General features: G+C 40.4%; 1 protein-coding gene across 2 annotated transcripts in view; it reads right to left on the bottom strand.

Annotated features, from left to right (window-relative positions):
- Positions 1–6719: 6719 nt before the first annotated feature.
- Positions 6720–21124, bottom strand: part of LOC109061160 (CDAN1-interacting nuclease 1-like) — a 790471-nt gene continuing 776066 nt past the window's right edge. The window contains exons 7-11 of one of the 2 annotated variants that reach the window (XM_042774545.1): positions 15347–15426; positions 14967–15016; positions 9862–9929; positions 7300–7365; positions 6720–6994 (exon numbers count right to left, since the gene is read on the bottom strand). In XM_042774545.1, coding sequence (XP_042630479.1) covers positions 6864–6994; positions 7300–7365; positions 9862–9929; positions 14967–15016; positions 15347–15426 — 395 coding nt within the window. In that variant the 3' untranslated portion in view covers positions 6720–6863. Of the gene's footprint in view, positions 6995–7299; positions 7366–9861; positions 9930–14966; positions 15017–15346; positions 15430–21124 lie in introns of both variants that reach the window. The other variant, XM_042774544.1, reaches the window with a different exon arrangement.

Genomic DNA, 21124 nt, shown 5'->3' with positions numbered 1-21124 from the left:
TATGAAATGATCATAATTACATCTATTATTCATTTTACAGTCCTGCTACTAGCATTTTATTCAGACCTAAACACCCTTTAATTAACGTGAGGAAAGCGTTTTTGGGCTGGGTTGGCTTTTGCACATCCGTCATGCTGCCGAAACAGACGAATTTTGACAAGCATATGGTTAACGATGTATCGATTAATGAGTAATCTTAACGCAAACTCGATCATGGAAATAATCGAAATTTGACATCCCTAATGTACATTGGATTGTTGTTTTTGAGAAAAAAAAAATGTTATGCGTGGTTAGTGAAAAACTAAAAAAGTTAAATCACTTGAATAAGGCAATTAAAAACACATACAGACATTGGTTCCCAGGACGTTTGAGAACTGGAGCTTGTCTTTTAGCCTAGCTAGATGTTTCTTTCTAAATGATGGGAAAATCATATTGTTTACTCCACTTACAGAAAACAATATTTAAATTTACAATATGATTTTAAATTTTCTAGACACTTTTTTTTGTTGGTAAAAAGTCATATGCGAGTAGGCGTCAACTATCATGAATTCACCCACCTGAGAAGACAAAGGCCTGCATAATGAGCTGAATAATGAGCCATTCAGTCAGCTGTGTCACTTGAGAGGGATGAGTTACAAGAAAGAATGTGAGGACAAAATAAATGTATCATAATTTTATGTTTGTAGTGAGTTATTTAGAATATATTTAAATTATCCCACAACATAAGGTAATATTCACTTGTGAGTGCAGTTAAACCGTTTATTAGGAACAATCAAAGCTGACTTTCAAACTGAATTTCTTGCATCATTACTCCAGTCACACAAATCCTTCAGAACTCCTGTTAACAATCTTATTTTCTACAAAAAAAAAAAAAAAAAAAAAAACATTTATTGTTATTATTATCATCATTATTATTATTATTATTATTATTAGTTGAAAAGAGCTGAGAATATTTTTTTCAGGTTTTTTAGGGGGGATAAATTGAAAGAACAGCATTGTTTCATTTGTTACAGTTACATTTATTGGTACATTTATATTATTTACATCAAAGCTTTGAAATGGTATAGTAGTGTATATTGTTATTGAAACTTCATAATATTTCACTTGATTATTACATTTAGTCAGGAATTATAGTTTGGAAAAAGTCTTTGGAAAAAGTCTAACTAGTAAAATGTTTCCCCACGGGTTTATGTGTGAAAACTAGTACAAGTATATAAATAAATAAAAGAGGGACTTACTCATGTTTATGATCTTTGCTGAATAAAGTTCTTTCATTATTTTTTTCTGAGGAAATCCAAAATCTCAAATCCTCAACCACATCACATCTTTTTGGGGTGAATTATATCTTATTAACTCTCATCGCGAAGCAAAACAGTAAAATAATAAAAACTTGAAGAACAATCTCGCTGCGTTGTCTCCTCTGTTGTGTGGGCGTATTCAAAAGCCGCGCGCTTCAGTGGAAACATTTGAATCTGAAAGGCGCGCTCGGAGCGGGGGCTGGTCACATTAGAAGATAATGAAGGGAGACGTGAAAAAACGGACATCGCGTTGTTTTCATATGGATTACTTTATCACAGAATATTTGTTTTCGGCAGCACTTGTTTAGTTTAAAAGTAGACATGTCAGGCTTTCTATAGATATCTCTCTCATGTCTCTGTGTTGAGTATTCACTGAGGTTACAGTTCATTTTATTGACGCGTTTGTAACTGAAGATCAGCGCAGACAAAGGATGCAGACAGGACTCCTTGTTTGTTATCTTTTATTTTATAAGTGCACAAAAGTTTGTGTTGTTATTTTGTCTGTATACAAAAAAAGTAGACCCTTTACAGATTCGATTGATGTATTTGCTCTTATCTGTACGATCAAAACTGAAAGTGTAATTTAAGTTACTTTTCGGGGTTATCAGGAGAAAAATACCCCAAAACGCGTATACGCGTTAATTGACTCCAGAGGGTTAAGGAAAACAGCACATCTCAAACACATTAAACAGAACTTATATCTGTCAGCCTCACACGCCAGCCTTTCTGTCAGAGCACCTCAGCGAGCGCGCGCGCCGCTTTGAACTAGAAACTATAGGCTACTAGGAGAGAAATAAAACGCAGAAATTATTTTAAATGCAAAACAAACAAACATACAAAAAACTTGGATTGATTGACCTCTTCATTTTTTTTATTTTCTTGTTTTGAATACAGCGCGTGGACAGACAGGGGCGTCACTAGATTTTTGCGTAGTTTTAGAGTGACAAATCGTACCAGTGTACTTTGAGGTCAAAATGCGTAGCCGCTACGCAAAATGCGTACAGGTTGGCAGGTCTGAAATCAATACTTTTATTCAGCAAGGATGTGTTAAATTGATAAAAAGTGATAGTAAAGAAAATATATTATTAGAATATATATTATTAGAATTTTTTATTTTTATTTTGAATAAATGCAGTTCTTTTTAACCTTTTATTGATCAAATATATTAGACAGCAGAACTGTTTCCAACACTCATAATAAATCAGAATATTAGAATGATTTCTAAATGATCATGTGATAGACTGGATGTTACATGTGACACTGAAGGTGGAGTAATGATGCTGAAAATTCAGCTTTGCATCACAGGAATAAATTTTTTTTTTTTAAGTATATTCAAATAGAAATAATAATATTTCACAATATTACTGTTTTTTGTGTTTTTTTTGGAAGTTAAGCTTTGCATAGAATTATTTAATTAAAACATTAAAAATAGTAATGTTTACAAACTTTTAACCTGTACTGTATATGCATATGTCAAAATTCTCCCATTAGACTGATTTTTACAAAACGTCTGTGTATAATAATGTGTATAACAATAAAGCAAAATGTCCAAAAAATAAGCTTTCAGAAGTCTATTTCACTGTAGGCCTTCTTCTCAAACTGCACTTACTACCTTTACTTTCCCCGTCTTGGAAGTGTTTTATTTTCACTTTTTTAAGCAGAGCGTTGGTGTCAAAATCATTCTTAACCTCAACTTGAAACAACGAATTTATTTAATGCGTCGGGAGCAAACCTGGAAAATAAATAGATGAAATGGAGGCTTAGCGGGAGCTAAATCCCACAGCTGATGGGGACCTGAAGTGTGCGGATTACATGCGAGCGCATTAAACAATGTCCCTAAATATGCATTGAAATCCGTAAAGCATGAAAGCATCTTGTCATGTGGCATTAGCATTCAGAGGTGCGTGTCAGACGTTGCGCTGCACTGGCGTGTGCTGCGGTGTTAAATGTCATACGCCAGCGACCGCAAATCCCAGAAAGATTTCCTGACGTCATGCTGTCGTGTCAACTTTGCTCCTTCAGAGATCTTTACGGTTAAACTGTCACAAGAGGACAAGCTCGGCTACAGAGATTCCTGCAGAAACAAGGTTAATAGGAAAAAATTTCTACACCAGAACTGAGGTAAATAAAACACTGAATCGGTATAAATCCTTCCATTTAAAACATTAAAGGGAATAGATTTTTAATTTTAAAACATTAAAATGTATAAATCTTGAATAAACTGTCTGATGCTCTGCCTTAGAATTTATCCGATTCTTCAAAGAGAATTGAGGAAATCTTTCAGATTATACATGAACAGGATGTGATCAAGGTATGAAGTATGTCAGACTGTTTACTCGCATGCTCTTTGGAAATATGAAATAAATGATCCAGTCTGGGGGCCTAATATTACTGGCGTCTAATGTTATTGCCAGAGATTGTCAAAGCCACCAGCCATCAAAAAATGTCTCAAAAAGATTTCAAGAAAATATAACACAAATGTTCGGGTCAACAATTTCCCAGAGGTCAAAAGCCACAGAATATATATGACAAAACTGAGAGTATTAACCTCTCTGACCGAGAGAGAGAAAATGAGCCTACTGTGCTTTATATGGCCATACATCATCTTTGTCGAGTCCTGACAGCGTTTTATCAGATCTAACCTTTAGCAGCTTCTATTACGAGCGCTTACATGCTCAGCTCTGATACAGGAGCGCCGCAGAGATAACCTTCATCTGCACAGACCGCACTCTCACATTAAGATGCAGACGCAATACAAACTTCAATTAATGATGCACTGATATTAAAATCCTTGGCCAAAACCAAAAACTCGAATAAAAACAGAAACGGTTCATTTGGAATAGCCATCAACTCTATTCATTAATAATATTTTAATCCATTGGACTTCAGCTTGTATGACTTCGTTATTTCAATAAACTGCAGAAACAGCCAGTTGCATGTTTGCTTTGATGAAAACACGCGTGTGCATAGTTAAAACCTTTATGGCTCATATAGTATGATACAGTGAGAATATGGAGAAAAAAAAAAAAACATGATTTAATTTAGTTTCTACAATTACACTAATAGAGCTCTGACTGGATAAAACACTCTAAACGATCAATCAGAGACAGAAGACATTGAGTTTGATCAAGTTGATCATTCAGAGGACTTAGAAATTTTACTTTCAAATATGATACCATAGATTTATAAGTCACTGAAGTCAAAATGAACATGCATGATGAAAAATGAGATTTGAGGGCGAGAGTAAATGATGACAGAATGTTCATTAGTGCATGAACTATTTCTTTAATATAAAAGTCAAACAGCTTATGAAAGGACAGTGTAATGTGTGTGTTTCTCATCCGCCGTCGCTCCAGCAGCCTCACATGAAGAAGAACGTCAGTCCAGAGTCGCATTTCATTACGTGACACATTTAACCTCCGCCGCTTCCACTAAAAACATACACAAGCCTTATTATGTGCTTAATTCACTATCAGCTGAATAATTTTTTAATGCAACTTATAGCGAGTAGATGGATAACTCATATGCACACATCCGTCACGGAGCCTGCCGAAGCCGGAGAAGATTGATGGGAAGGTGAGGACGACGGATCTGGAGCGTCAGATCAGTGAGCAGTCTCTCTGCTTCGCTCTTTATAGGAGAAAGCCTCATTACCCATGACTCCCCTGACGAGAGTTTATTATGAGGTTAGGTTTTGGCCACACTATTGTTGGATGATGAATGCGGCTGCTGTGAGTTTTGGAGAGGAAATTAGTCGTGTTGTTTTTCCCTTGGTTCTCAACACTTAAAGGAGAAGGAGGAATAATTAACGGCGCTTGCAAGCGCTGCCATTTGGTGCAGACGAATATGATGCTTGAAAATAAGCAAATCAGGAGCGGTGTCGCTCTCATGCGCCGCGCTAATTGAAAACATGGCGGCAATGCCGGGAAGGTCACTGGAAAGGAAACTCGCTGACCTTTTCAATACATTTCTCTCAAACTCATCTAAACAGAGGAGATGAAGTAACGTGATTGGCTGAGTGAGAGGAGAACGACGGGGGAAGGTGGACACAGGCAGTCCTTTGCTCCCAGAGCACTGCAAATGTCAAATCTAAATGTCAATTAAAAATTACAAGCAGCTCTGAAAGGTGCACTCTGAAGGGCCTGACATTTTTTTTTTTTGACATGCCAAAGTTTATCTGACAAGGCAGCGCACAAACATGACTAAACGTCTAAACACACGCACACACGTGAGGATCATGAGGAAAATGTGATCCATACGACTGTAATGGAGCCGCAGCGCATCAGATCAGATCAGACGGGTAGAGTGACCTCTCGTGATGGATCGCAACGGACAAAAGGATGTTTTTATGCTTTAAGTCATATAGAAGCACGTTCCATTGGTTTCCCCCAAGAGCTTAAAGAGTATTAGTCACATTGTGTGGTTAAACAACTAGAGATGGTTCAACTAGTCAACTGAACACAGCAGGTCTGATTACATGCCGTTTTATTTCTAAGTTAACTAATATGACGGAAAGCATCATTAGTTAAAGTACTCTATATCACACACACACACACACACACACACACACACACACGCACACACACACACACTAACCCCGAGTCCACAAGTACTTAAAGAACACACATTTCAGCAAACATAGTCACAAACATAAAAAAAAACAACTTACATATAAAACCAGAATCAAGCAAGAAATCAATGGATTCAGAAAAAGAAGCAAAAGATGTAATATTTCTTAGTTCTACAGGTATGTACTGCTCTATAGGACAATGCTGAGTGCCCAAGAGCACTTCTTCTGAGGTATCATACAGTCCTCTGGAGTAGTGGCTCTAGTAAACGAGTTCAACGTTTGTCTAATGAACTCATTAAGTGGAGGCGGGGCCATATAGAGTAAAATAAAGTAAAATATCTGCACCTTTAATCCTATTTTCCCATTTGAAAAGCCCATATTTAGCTAAGATTTTACAGCGATGATATAAATTAGACCTTTTATCCAATATTTTCAAAGCTTGCTTATAGAGTCTTTCTATTAAAAGTATAGGTTGTGCTGAGGCGGAAATACACGTGTGAAAAATCAAACTTCGAAGCCTCAGTGGTTAAATTATTCCTAATATGTCTAAAATTCTATTCCCAACTTTTTAAACTTGTTTTTTAAATGCGAGTTGTGAATCAAGTATTATACCTAAGTATTTATACTCATGGAATACTTAAAATATTTGAATTTTGATCCGTATGGCTCTGTGTGTTGATTTTTGGTGAATTTGTAGTTTTATTGTTTTTAAGATGTACAGTAAACAATATATATATATATTTTTTTTTTTTTTTTTTTTTAAACCAGTTATTACAATATATGTGCAAAATGAATGTTTGTAAATCTAAAACTGATATTTACTTCTAGCACACTAAAGCACATGATAGAAGAAGTGGCTTGAAATGTGTTTGTGATGTGTGTATAAGATGAGAAGCAAGCCTAACCCTACTAACCCTAAAGTGCTGAAGACATCACACACTGTCATCATACTCAGACTCTGATGTTAATTTAACAGACAGACGTCAGGTTTATTTTTATTGACTGTATTTAGGGTCTGACCTGTTGCAGTAGCTCCAGAACTGCTCGTTCAGGTACGTGTGATGGCTGTGGTCGTCTCCAAATGAAGCTTTGCTCTCAATCCAGTGAACTATATGACCATCAACAGCTGCAGAAGAGCACAAGGTTAGGAAGGTAGGTTTACTACAAACTAGCAGTGTTTAGACCGAGAAAGGGAGGGCGATTAGCAGACTACTAACTGCACACACACAGACTACACACAACTTTTAGTCTGCTTTGGTCTGTATGTAAAGTGGCAGATTATTTTCTGATTTGATAGGACATCTGTGAACAACAGTGCAGTTGAGTTCAGAGTTAATGATATCAGCCAGATGCTGGTTTCTGTGACTGAGCAGGTTAGTGGTTTAAAAAGGTCAGTTTTAACACAGCTAGCAGCAGATGAATGGATCTCACCGATGGGCACCTCCAGAATGATGTCCGGGGTTTTGTCGTAGCCTTTGCTCCTGAGCTGGTTCTCATCTGTGAAGAAAACACATGAGCTTCATGATCGCAATGTTAGAAGAGTTCCTTTTTGTCAAGTTTGAGACAGTTTTGAGTGCCCTCATTGCTTGTAAAATAATAATAATGCAGGTTTGGTGTCACATTTAATATAGTTGTATCTGCTCCAGCCTTTAATTACAGGTCATTTACACCAATAGTGTTCATATACTGGTGTCCCATCACAAACCCCATCTTCATGATTCTTGACTGGACAATTCAAATCAACTTTGGTCATTTTAAAGTCTTATAATAATAACAATAATTATTTTATTACTATTATTATTTCTTTACTTTTAGCTGTTGTCCACATTTTGAGTGCAACCCTGCTACCTGACGATTACAAATAAATGACAAATTAAATTATGACAGAGGAAGTAGCGTCATCACTTCCTGTGGAAAGACAAGTAAATAAAATGATTTTTAGTCACTGAGCTGCTACTGTCCTCTGCTAGAAAATGCAAATTCACATAATTCTGTGCTTTAAACTGTATTTTACTGATGACCAGTGTTGGGGGTAACGCGAGTTACGTAATCAGATTACTTTTTTCAAGTAACTAGTGAAGTAACGCATTACTTTTTAATTTAAGAAAAGAAGAAAATATTGGAGTTACTTTTTCAAAAAAGTAACGCTAGTTACTTTGTTTTCCCATTTATTGACTGACAAAAAAAAGATTTAGTATTCATCAAAATGAATTAAAACAGTGAAATGCAAACTCAGAATATGACAAAAACCTGCAATAATTAAATGTTAAACAACACAAATGTATCTGATCCCATTTTATTAACTAATGTCTTTGCTGCTTACCTCTGATGATCCAGTTTAACCATACTATTAAAAAAAGACATTAGATAAACAACTGTGCTTCATTGTTTTTTTGTTGTTGTTTTTTTTATTGCTGAAGAGTGTTGAACTTTCTTCTCCTGTACTGTACAGACGTGAGTTTACTGTTCCTTCAGCCTGTGGTTTATTCATTACACTTTTTGGTGTGAAAGGGCTTTTACATTTGCTATAAATAGAACTTCTTATATTAAAAACAAGCCCTGCATATATTTAAAAGGTATGAATATAATTTTAATTTGTAAAAAAAGTATATATTTAAAGTAATTAGTTACTTTTTTAGTGAGTAGTTAATTTTTTTGTTGGTTTGGTTTTATTGTTATTTTTTGCTTTTAATGGTCATGACACAATTTTTGGTAACAGCATTGCATTCCATTACATAAAATAAAACACCCTTTTAATGAGCACTGTATAAAAAAAAATCAAGCCTTAAGCTGCGTGACACTGTAATAGATTCACTGACAGGGACGGTCTGTATTAAATACACCAGAGAGTTCACAGACGTCCAGGATGTGTCATTTCTGTGCAGCTCAGTTTCAGTAATTGCGGTTTTATTACTGGGAGGGACGTTTTTAGTTCTGAAAGTTACAGTATGTTTTAAAAATGTATTTGGTGAAACTGATTCCATCCCTTTAAAACCAAGCAGCAAGCATCCAGTGAAGGCACATCCATGCCCTCGGTCAGCACAACTAAAGCAAAGTCATCCGAGGAGAGGAGAGTAAAGACAGACGGAGGATGAGATCCGTGTTTGCTGGCGCTGCACAAACGTCTCTTCAGTCCGCTGTGCTGATGGAGGGTGAGAGGTCACTGTATCATATCAGTGCTAGCTGTTGTCCTTGAGTCCAGGTGAAACACCTGATTTCTTCATTAAATCACACTGAGCGGGTCATTCAGCCTCTCCACGTCCAGTCAGGGCGTCAGGGGGCGTTCAGGGCGAGGGCTTCGTGTAGGGTCTGCTGACATGGTCACGCCGGGCAGATCATCTTTGATTAGAATTAATGAGCTGTCTCAGCTGCTGCAGAGCTCATTTCCAATCCATTTATCAGGCCGCTGTGACCCACGAGCCCAAGCGCCCTCAGTCGGGTCAGAACTCACTCAGTCTTCACTGCCAGGCGTCGCTGACCACCGGCGCTCAAGAAACACAACAAATGTGCAGTGCACACTGGGAAGGTCACGCATGCACACACGTATCAGGACACATCGTATTAATAATGTGCTGCTGTACTTTAAGATTTAACAAAACTTCAAAATCATCAGTCATGTCTGAGAAATAAACTCTTTTAAAAGACAGAAGGCAAAATCTGAGTTCAAAAAGGATTTTCAGTTCTTTTCAACAAATGTGAGAAATGATGATCATCATCAAACTTAATATCATATGGTTAATTATTATATGAGCTTTAATTTCTACATAAACCCGCGCGCACACACACACACACACACACACACACACATTATACTATACATATATGGAAAATGAGAGTCTTAAGAAATTGAATATAACACAAACAAAAACTGTCAGAAACCTGAAAAATTAAATTAATTTATGGAAAAAAAAGTCTGATAAACAGATAACTATTGTTTACTTGTCCTCCTGCTCTGCTGTACAAAACACCCAAAAGTGTGAAATAGAGGCTCACCTAAAAACGACAAGTTCCTCTCTCGGAGTTTGTCTCGTAGCAGGTCTTCATGCTCCAGACCGATGGCACTATGGGAACACGGTCAAGGACAAACTGCAAACCCACTTCACTACACTTTAGTTTGTGTGCTCTCTTCTCATTCTCACGGGAACTGAAGTGAAAATGAAAAGTAGGATGGTCAACTTTCACAAGCCCATTTTTAAATGTAACCTGTGCTCGGTTGCCATGGAAACACTGAGCAGGGTTGCTGTGGCAACAGCAGAGGAATGAGTGTTTATTGTAATATCAGCGGTGAGTGTAACAGAGATGAACATAACAGACCTAAACACGCTCAACATGGACACGAAACACACACGTTACAGTGCTACAGTGTTCTGAATGGTTGCCAGGGTGTCGCTAGAGTGTTCTGAGTGGTTGCCAGGGTGTCGCTACAGTGTTCTGAGTGGTTGCCAGGGTGTTGCTACAGTGTTCTGAGTGGTTGCCAGGGTGTTGCTACAGTGTTCTGAGTGGTTGCCAGGGTGTCGCTACAGTGTTCTGAGTGGTTGCCAGGGTGTTGCTACAGTGTTCTGAGTGGTTGCCAGGGTGTCGCTAGAGTGTTCTGAGTGGTTGTCAGGGTGTTGCTACAGTGTTCTGAGTGGTTGCCAGGGTGTCGCTAGAGTGTTCTGAGTGGTTGTCAGGGTGTCACTACAGTGTTCTGAGTATCGCTAGAGTGTTCTGAGTGGTTGCCAGGGTGTCGCTACAGTGTTCTGAGTGGTTGCCAGGGTGTTGCTACAGTGTTCTGAGTGGTTGCCAGGGTGTCGCTAGAGTGTTCTGAGTGGTTGTCAGGGTGTCGCTACAGTGTTCTGAGTGTCGCTAGAGTGTTCTGAGTGGTTGCCAGGGTGTCGCTACAGTGTTCTGAATGGTTGCCAGGGTGTTGCTACAGTGTTCTGAGTGGTTGCCAGGGTGTCGCTAGAGTGTTCTGAGTGGTTGTCAGGGTGTCGCTACAGTGTTCTGAGTGTCGCTAGAGTGTTCTGAGTGGTTGCCAGGGTGTCGCTAGAGTGTTCTGAGTGGTTGCCAGGGTGTTGCTACAGTGTTCTGAATGGTTGCCAGGGTGTTGCTACAGTGTTCTGAGTGGTTGCCAGGGGGTCGTGTCGCTAGAGTGTTCTGAGTGGTTGTCAGGGTTGTCACTACAGTGTTCTGAGTGTCGCTAGAGTGTTCTGAGTGGTTGTCAGGGTGTCGCTACAGTGTTCTGAGTGGTTGCCAGGGTGTTGCTACAGTGTTCTGAGTGGTTGCCAGGGTGTCGCTAGAGTGTTCTGAGTGGTTGTCAGGGTGTCACTACAGTGTTCTGAGTGTCGCTAGAGTGTTCTGAGTGGTTGCCAGGGTGTCGCTACAGTGTTCTGAGTGGTTGCCAGGGTGTTGCTACAGTGTTCTGAGTGGTTGCCAGGGTGTTGCTTAGAGTGTTCTGAGTGGTTGCCAGGGTGTTGCTACAGTGTTCTGAATGGTTGCCAGGGTGTTGCTACAGTGTTCTGAGTGGTTGCCAGGGTGTCGCTAGAGTGTTCTGAGTGGTTGTCAGGGTGTCACTACAGTGTTCCTGAGTGTCGCTAGAGTGTTCTGAGTGGTTGCCAGGGTGTCGCTACAGTGTTCTGAGTGGTTGCCAGGGTGTTGCTACAGTGTTCTGAGTGGTTGCCAGGGTGTCGCTAGAGTGTTCTGAGTGGTTGTCAGGGTGTCACTACAGTGTTCTGAGTGTCGCTAGAGTGTTCTGAGTGGTTGCCAGGGTGTCGCTACAGTGTTCTGAGTGGTTGCTATTGTGTCGCTACAGTGTTCTGAGTGGTTGCCAGGGTGTCGCTACAGTGTTCTGAGTGTCGCTAGAGTGTTCTGAGTGGTTGCCAGGGTGTCGCTACAGTGTTCTGAGTGTCGCTAGATTGTTCTGAGTGGTTGCCAGGGTGTCACTACAGTGTTCTGAGTGTCGCTAGAGTGTTCTGAGTGGTTGCCAGGGTGTTGCTACAGTGTTCTGAGTGGTTGCCAGGGTGTCACTACAGTGTTCTGAGTGTCGCTAGAGTGTTCTGAGTGGTTGCTATTGTGTCGCTACAGTGTTCTGAGTGGTTGCCAGGGTGTCACTACAGTGTTCTGAGTGTCGCTAGAGTGTTCTGAGTGGTTGTCAGGGTGTCGCTACAGTGTTCTGAGTGGTTGCCAGGGTGTCACTACAGTGTTCTGAGTGTCGCTACAGTGTTCTGAGTGGTTGCCAGGGTGTCACTACAGTGTTCTGAGTGTCGCTAGAGTGTTCTGAGTGGTTGCCAGGGTGTCGCTAGAGTGTTCTGAGTGGTTGTCAGGGTGTCGCTACAGTGTTCTGAGTGGTTGCCAGGGTCTCGCTACAGTGTTCTGAGTGGTTGCCAGGGTGTCGCTACAGTGTTCTGAGTGGTTGTCAGGGTGTCGCCACAGTGTTCTGAGTGGTTGCCAGGGTGTCGCTACAGTGTTCTGAGTGGTTGCCAGGGTGTCGCTACAGTGTTCTGAGTGGTTGCCAGGGTGTCGCTACAGTGTTCTGAGTGGTTGCCAGGGTGTTGCTAGTGTTCTGAGTGGTTGCCAGGGTGTCGCTACAGTGTTCTGAGTGGTTGCCAGGGTGTGCTACAAGTGTTCTGAGTGGTTGCCAGGGTGTCGCTACAGTGTTCTGAGTGGTTGCCAGAGTGTCGCTAGAGTGTTCTGAGTGGTTACCAGGGTGTTACTACAGTGTTCTGAGTGGTTGCCAGGGTGTCGCTACAGTGTTCTGAGTGGATGCCAGGGTGTTGCTAGTGTTCTGAGTGGTTGCTAGGGAGTTGCTAGAGTGTTCTGAGTGGTTGCCAGGGTTTTGCTAAAATGCTCTGAATGGTTGCTAGGGTGTTGTCATGGTGTCTATGTACCAAGGTATGTTATAATGGCATTTACAAAACACATGCAGCCTGAACATCAAGGTGATAGAGTGCTGAAGAGTTGTGTTTGCGGGGTGTAACACAGGCTGTGCTCATGGTTTGATGGGCATCTGTGTGTCATGGGGCGGTTCTGTAGGCAACATGATGAACCCACACAGAAGTAGAGAGTGAATGAATACTGACACATAAAAGAGCTGGAGAAAGAGAGAAGGGGTGGAGGGACGGGGATGAATGACCACATACAGAGAAACACTGTGACCCTTCACCCCCGACTACACACACACACACACACACACACACACACACACACACACACATGCGCTCACTCTCACACTAGGGCAGAACGATTAATTGCATTTGCGATTATTGAATTATATGAAAAAACTATTTGAAAATCTTCAATCGCAGAGGCTGCGATTACACTCGGTCATGTGACACGCGGGAGTAAGGAGGTGTGTTCAACTTGAAGATCGATCGGTGTATGACATCAAAGTACGGCGAGAGAGAGCATGAGACGTCCGCTCTCTCATAGCTCTCACAGTACTTTGATGACACGCACCCAGCGGTCAAGCAGTGGTGCTTCAAGTCAAACACATCTAAGCAGTCTTTAGAGGAAGCATCAAGTTGGTATGCTATAGTCTTGCCAAGTCCGCGGTTTGGGGAACCCCTCCATAAAACATGTATTTTAACTCCTGGAATACCGGTGGACCCCCCTCGTATTGGGCGTGTTTTGAGTAGCAATTGGGGGTTTTGTTTTGAAGACCTGTCAACCCTGGCACGCAACGTTTGAAAGCGTATATAATATGAACGTACTTGAAGACCGCACACTGAAATTACTCAAGCAGTAACAGTGTTACGGTGCATTTCATTACTGAAGACTTCAAGATTAAAATAATATATATGTATATATAAATAAGGTTATATGTATATTCTTACTTATTTATTTATTTAAAGTCTTTCTAAAGCTGTGCTTCTCAAAGTGTGGGGCGCTCGAGTATTGCAGGGGGTGCGTGGGCCATCAGCAGAAAAAGAAAAGAAATAAAAACAGTTAACAGCCAGAGGACGTAAATTAGAATGGGAAATAGATCGGTTTGTGTAAAAGGAAGAGAAAAGCCAGTTGAATTCGCACAGACCCAGGCAGCGGCTGGTCATTCAAAAGCTAAATGCAGAAAATATGACGCGGCATCTCTTGCTCTCGGCTTCACTCACTGTGTCTGTACCGGACGCGCCGCAACAGCTCTACTGGACATTGGATGTGACAAACCGACCGTTGCAAATCATTTAACTTTGTGTCAGTACGTCATAAATAGAACAAGGCATCAGTTTAATGTCGGGTTTTGTTGCGCCGCGCCGCATCCAGTGTAGACAGCATCTACAATCTAACGATTGGTTTTACTGTATTTTACTGCTCGTGTCTGGTGTAGACACGGTGTTTAATGTCGCTGGTGAGGAGGAAAGCCTGTGTGTGTCCTATGCCTCAGCGGTTATAAACAAATAACAGAGAGAATAATAATAATAACAGTTATTCTCTCTATGCTATTTTTCAATGTTTCAAGTGATGCAGGTGTTTTTTCCCTGTAGGTTTTTTAAATAAAAAAAGAATACATTTTTAATAATGTTTAGCAAAATTATTTGCCGCAACCAAAAAAGGTTGAGAACCACTGGTCTAAAGTTCACAGACAGTGTTTAGAAAGTGCAGTCCACATGTGAACATGTTTATTACAGTGACTCAGAATTACCTAAAGTAGTGTGGTAAAGCAACAGATTTGTTTTTATATTTCTGCAATCTACTTTAGTTTGTGTGATTTGTATATTAATGTTTACACCAGGCTTATTTGTCAGTGCTTTATGTTGTCATAATTATTACAGAAAATAACATTTCTGTTCAATCTATCTAATATTGTGTCGGTCATACTATACAATGATCTTTAGCTTGTCTTTGTTGAATAATACAGAACATAAAGAGCTTTAAAAATGTATTGCATATTAATTCGCAACCGCAATATTGGTAAAAAAACAAAAAAAAAAAACAATTCGATTATCTTCCAAAATCGTTCAGCCCTATCTCACACACACACACACACACACACACACACACACACACACACACACACACACGCTCCTCCTCAAGCGTATCTTTTATGTCAGGTGCAGCTTGGCACATCTCGTCCCAGTGAATAGCTCCTCGTCAATTTCAGGCTTAAAGTTTTATGGGAAGGATACTGTTTGATGCAGTCGACCAGCGGTCCATAACAGCAGTCATTTACTGTGCACTGAAAAGAGGGAAGAGATATTACAGTCAGGAGGGGACGGGCCCCTCAGCATCCATTACAAACACCCATCATGCACTGCAGCACGGCCTCACGTCACCTTATTAGCAGTTTATTCAGACTGCACATCTCAGAAACTAACACAGACCCTCCCAGTGTTTCAGTGACCACTAACTAGAGTTTCAGCAGATTACAGATACAATTAATATAAAGACTACTAGAAGAACACCAAACAATGAAAATAAAAATAGAAAAAATAGAGCTACCACATGACTTCAGAACACATTCTGCTAAACGTCTTAGTTGGAAGTAATGGAAGAATGAGATTGGTACCTGCTCGACGTGCTTCGCTAACAGCAGGTCTGGAATTAAATACGGCTCACGCAGCATGTTGTTGAGGACGTGTCTGGAAGCTGCTGATGGAGAGAGAAGAGTGAGCAGGAACACATGCATCCGATCAAAGGCCAGAGTTCAGCGGCAGTGGGTCTCGATGAACACACACCTGTAGTATTTCTGTGATGATACGAGCATACAGAGCTGCAATATTCTGCATGTCTCACTCCATTCATGCTGCACTTACATTATAAACCAGCCCACGAGCCCTTGGATTGTTTCCCTATTACTCCAACACAAAATCCATCATTTTCAAACATATTCAGATTTAATGGATTGAATCGCTGTGTTTGATTCTAATCATATATCCATATGAGAGTAACAGAGGCACTGTGCCACTGGCCAGTGCATGATGCCATTGTTTTCTCTGTGAAGAACATTTTAATCAGCTTAAGCACCTTCTTCCTCTTTAGAGAACCTTCTGTGGAATGGAAAGATTCCATGGAGGTTAAATGTTCTTCATGGAACCACCAATGCTTATAAAGAACCTTTATTGTTAAGAGTGTTTAGAGTTATATTTAAAGCTGAGGTGTGAAAGTTTTTTTGCCATTAGCGTAGCCGAACAACACGGCAGAAGCACTCATTGTTTTCAAACTAAACCGGTTCCCCAAACACTTCATCCCATCTCAAGAAGTCTTGTTGCCTTTACTGGACACCTTTGTGTTCTAGTAGCTGTTTTCAGAGTATGATTGTTTCTCGAAGGCTCTTAAGTAGTAGTACAGATGTACAGTACTTGTTTGAGATTGGGTCCACAAGATCAAGACTCCAACCCTTAGCTCTTTAGGCTCTCGTTACACAGCCCTGTCATCAGCATCCAGCCGCTCACAAACACACAATCCTCCTTCACAGGACTCTCTCTCTCTCGCCGTCGTAACATTAAATCCCTGCTGGAGAAGAACAATCGCTCGCTGTTATCTTCTTCTTCATCCTCCTGCTGAAAGAAGACGTGTGGAAGAGAGAACAAAGCCAAGTCAGCAGTCCTCTGCACCAGCGGCGCCTTTTTTTCAGCTCATTTTTCTCAGAGATTGCTGCCTTCACACGCAGATCCATACGCTGCTCCGGTGCTCCGCTCGGCAATGAAGAGAGCTATATTTCCCCTTGAGTTAGGACACCTCGTGACAAATGATAATGGATAATCAATAAAGCGGGAAATATGAGGCCGCAAACTTTATGAAGCTGGGAGACATATTACTCCCCAACAACACTGGTTTCCCTTAACAAAGTCACTACGCCGCTGCGCCTAATAATCTGAGGGAAAATCAAAGAAGCCGCAACCACATCAGCAATATTGGCAACTTATTCCACTTTAATGGCATTTTGATTGATTTTTTCCTCTTAATGGTACTTTTATAGATTTGATGCTGGTCCTGCAAAACAGCAGTGTGTAATAGAGCTCCCCGAAGGCAAGCAGCAGCCATTAAAGGCCTTGTCTTACCAGCACTCGTAATTGGAGGTTGACCACCATCGCATTTCACACATCACACACCACCACCTGCCTCAAATGGCCAAATCAGGGCCTTTCCTGAGCGATGGGGTTAAGAAGAGTCGTAAAAAGAGGGTGACCTTGCGGCTGACATTGTGGGGTTTCAGCCAAGCACTGACCTGATGAAAATGGAGGCCAGAGAGCTAATAAATCAGGTCGCTTTTAAAATGAGTTTACTCTAACGCTCATTCATCACGGACCATAATGCCATTTGCAGCGGCGGATCCGCAGCGAGCGAACGGCGCAGTAAATAACAACAGAGCCGAAGATGCGCACACGTCGCCGCAGCCTCTGGCATCAGCATACATTTATTAAAGATGCCTCCGCAAGCACACACAACACTGTAAACACACCGCGAATTTAATGTAATTGTCCCGTGTCGACATAAATTCAGACTGAGGCGTCCTTATCTGAGGAGGGAAATATTAAAGAGGAAAGACGCCCTCCGCCGGGAGTTGTTCAGGAGCAGGGAAGCGCTGTTTACCAAAAACACAGCCCCCTTTAATAACCTCTGATGAAATGATGAATGGGGCGGAGGAAAGCATTGCAACCTCCACTCGCTCTCCGGAAGGATGAGCAAGCCATTATCAGACTCCGAAAAAGCGGACAGAAGCTCATTAGAAAGCAGCGCGTGTTGAGGGTCGATCGTCGTAAAAAAATAACGGATGACAATCGTTATCGCCCCTGACGCTGATGAGCTCCGGAGTTTGTTTATTAATTAAAAACCCTTCTTCTTATGGTTATAATCAAGACGCCCCCTCCTCCTCGGCGCCTCGTGAACGCCGTCGTACATCAAACTTCATGATGCGCGCGAGAGGCGCTGGCTGATAATGCGCCCCTGCTAAAGCTGATTTTCCATGATGAATCTGGGAGCATATAAATTGGCTAATATCTAAAAACATTTACAGATACTAGAGGAACTGACTACTTGCGGGCCGTGATGGATGAGGCTGTTAGACGCCAGAGGACAGATCTGCAAATCTCTGCAGCTCCCTTATTTGATTTTCATATTTACTTCTTTAAACCCATCCTCCTCTCCTCGGCACACAGAGACAACAGGAGCAGCGGCGCTCGTGTTTGTTTCTCCGCCTCTGGTGCTCTGGAGATCGGTGTGATGTGCCGGGGCTCCCAGCAGGGTTAGTGGGGCAGAACTGATCTGCCTCCGTCTGATAGCAGGGCTGCAGCTCGGCCCGTCTCTGAGCTCCACGCTAGTAATTAGTATACTTGTCAAGGCAACTGCTTACCTCACCGCCTCCTGCAGCTGCTAATGAAGAGCCTGCGTCTCAGTATTCAAAGGCCAGATTCATCCGCCCCATGCACTTACCTTCACCGAGCACAAGTGCAGATCTGCCTTTGCTGTAGGGATGGACACGAATAGTCGAAAGAGACAGCGATTATCAATCAAGAATTGATGATTACTTTTTTTTAATTGGTTATGGCGGTATTTTGGACACCCTGAAAAATTACTGTAATTGGTAAAAGACTGTAAAAATGTTGCAAGAAACACCTTTAAATTGGTTTAAGTGTAAGTTTCCTTACTATATACGGTGAAAAATACTGTTATATGTAAAATGTTAATTTTTTAAAGAGAAAACCAACAGGTAATCTTACAATTTACAGTGAAAAACCAATAACCAAAAATAAACTGACCTTACCAGAATCCTCTGCGTGACAGATCACATTTGATGGATTTTCACTGAAATTACTGTTTCATCTTATTTTTTTTTTTCTCATCAATAACTATTTACATTAAGCTTTTAGGTTACATCTTATGCTGTTACCTAAACGTTTATTGTATTATTTTAGTGTCATGTGTGTTACCACGCTGGTGTTCTAGTATCCTTCTAGTATTTAGCTCAGCTTGTGGAAAAGCTACTTGTGATGAACTTCATGTGTCTTTCTCTTTATCACCTGCATTTTTATTGTCAGTATACGACAGAGTTACAAAACAGATTTTAGTACTTCAGTACTGTAGTTTGGTATATTAACATTATATCAGGTTATGACTATGTAAATTGAAAATCTGTGAAACCTGAAATGTTGCTGCTGTTTTTTTTTTTTTTTACAGTAAATATATGGCAACCACAATACTGTTTTTAAATTTCTCATATTATTTTTTAGTGTATCTTGACGTCTGATTGGTAAGCGTTAAGACAGGCCATCCAGACCAGAGAACTAAAGTGAAACTATGCATGCATTGATGCCTGGAATCACTTTGATGATGAAAATACAGTGTACAGTGATGCGCTTTCTAGGAAAGACCCCCCCCCCCAGACGACTGCAGGAGAGGAAGGATTATAGAAGTTGATATCATATTCGATATGTGCTGAAAATGTCCTGAACGTATTGATTTATGTACATGCGCATCCATCTGGCCCGGTCTGGGGAGAACACGGGCACAACACTCACCGGAGAAAAGACTTCAGAAACAATCTCAAACTCTCTATTGATCCCGCCGAAGTGAGGGGATATATATTCAGCCGTCCCAAAGGCACAATTTCTGTGTCTCTTAAATGCAAACGGGGAAGAAAGGAATGAAAGAAAATAAAAGATGGTGGTGCGTGAGGGTTGCGGCTGGCGTAGATGAGGCTATTGATCCGTGCGCTGGCTGAAACACAGAGCGAGCCGGAATGATGGATGCACCTGCCGATAGCTCCGGACAAACCTGTTAGCTAATTACCAGCAAAGACAATTACCCAGGCATTGTTTGATAAAAGCAACACATTACAAAAGTCTAGTATTCATCTGAGCTGGGCTAGTGGGGACGGCTGGTGTACGTTCAGACCGCTCTCTGGGCACTGACGTACAGTAGGTGACAGCTGTTAACGCAGGATCACAGTTTTAGATTGATTAACTGTAATACTGCAGAAGATTTCCATTCACACTGAATGTATAAATCGAGGCGATGCACCGCTGGTTTCAGAGCAAATACACAAAACTGTGACATTTCATTCACTGACGTGTTTCACTCGGCGTGCTAAAACTGCCAGCGCATTTACTTACCTGCGGCAACCCGCCAAAATAAAAGCTTGCTGATTTAAAAATAAATAAATTGCTGATGAAAATGTGAATTTTTTTTGTATTATATCACACTTTATTATTTTGTTTAAAATAAATAAATAAAAGTGCAATAATACTAGTATTAATTATTTTGTTTTTATAGTTCTGTTTAAAGGGTCACAGTATGTGTGATCTCCAGGAGCTGTTATGAGAAACAGCATCCCTGGTTATTACAGTTAACTCAAATTAAATCCATAACAAAACATGTTACTTAAAAAGAAAATAAATGATAACTAAAATAATGAATAAATGAACACAGTTGAAGATTGTAACAGCTTCCATATTCAGACAATATTCAATATTCATCTGAATAACTAGCTGGACTTGAGATGATCCACTGTAGGATCTTCTTTCATATGCATGGAACTCAAGATCGTATGTCTGGACTCTGGTTGGTGTGACGGGGTTGACGGTTGAGCACTGACTGACGGACGCAATAATGTGATTTTAAGGGCAGACACTGCAGGCAAAAACACTGTTTTTTCAAGCACCTGTCAATTTTTAGATTTTGGGCTTTTTTTGGCTTTTCATAAAGTGTTTTTTTTTACTTATGGAAAGAAAACATCCAAAAGACACTGTTAAGTGTTTCTTTTATTGCACTTTATCTATTTGTGTCAATAGATTTAAACTACAATACATATTTTTAAAGGCCGTTTTCTCAAAATGAGTTTTTTCTCCAATACTGAGCCATAAATCTCCACTTCAGTAGCACTTACACACACCAAACTTTACATTAACTTATAACTTTTTATTCCTGTCTATATTGTGAAGGTTTTTACAGAGGGATTTGTTCATATATAATTTTCTTAATTATATACAACAGTTTATTCCCCCAAAATTGTGAAAATATATTGTTTTCTGGCTGTTCAAAGTATTTTCTGAATTATGGAGTGACAAAAAGAGATATCCAGAATTCCTTCTGTAAAAACATTTGACTCTAATATGTCAAAAAAATTAAACAAGAATTTTGAAAGTGTTTTGATACTGGGTTCATATTTTTGTGATTTTTATGTATGCAAATTAGTGCATATTTCATTCAATAATGTCTCATTTGCATATTTAAACATACAATTTTTGAAAACTTGTAATACAAAAAATGTTTGCAATTACCAGTGTAATCAATCAACTTGGTAAGTAAGGTGATAACTATTAGTTAATTTTTTTACCCTATTCAC

This window comes from Cyprinus carpio, chromosome A17 (assembly GCF_018340385.1).
Source record: "Cyprinus carpio isolate SPL01 chromosome A17, ASM1834038v1, whole genome shotgun sequence".
NCBI lineage: Eukaryota > Metazoa > Chordata > Actinopteri > Cypriniformes > Cyprinidae > Cyprinus > Cyprinus carpio.
The sequence above is the reverse complement of the archived record's forward strand: the minus strand, read 5'-3'. Positions and strand labels throughout refer to the sequence as shown.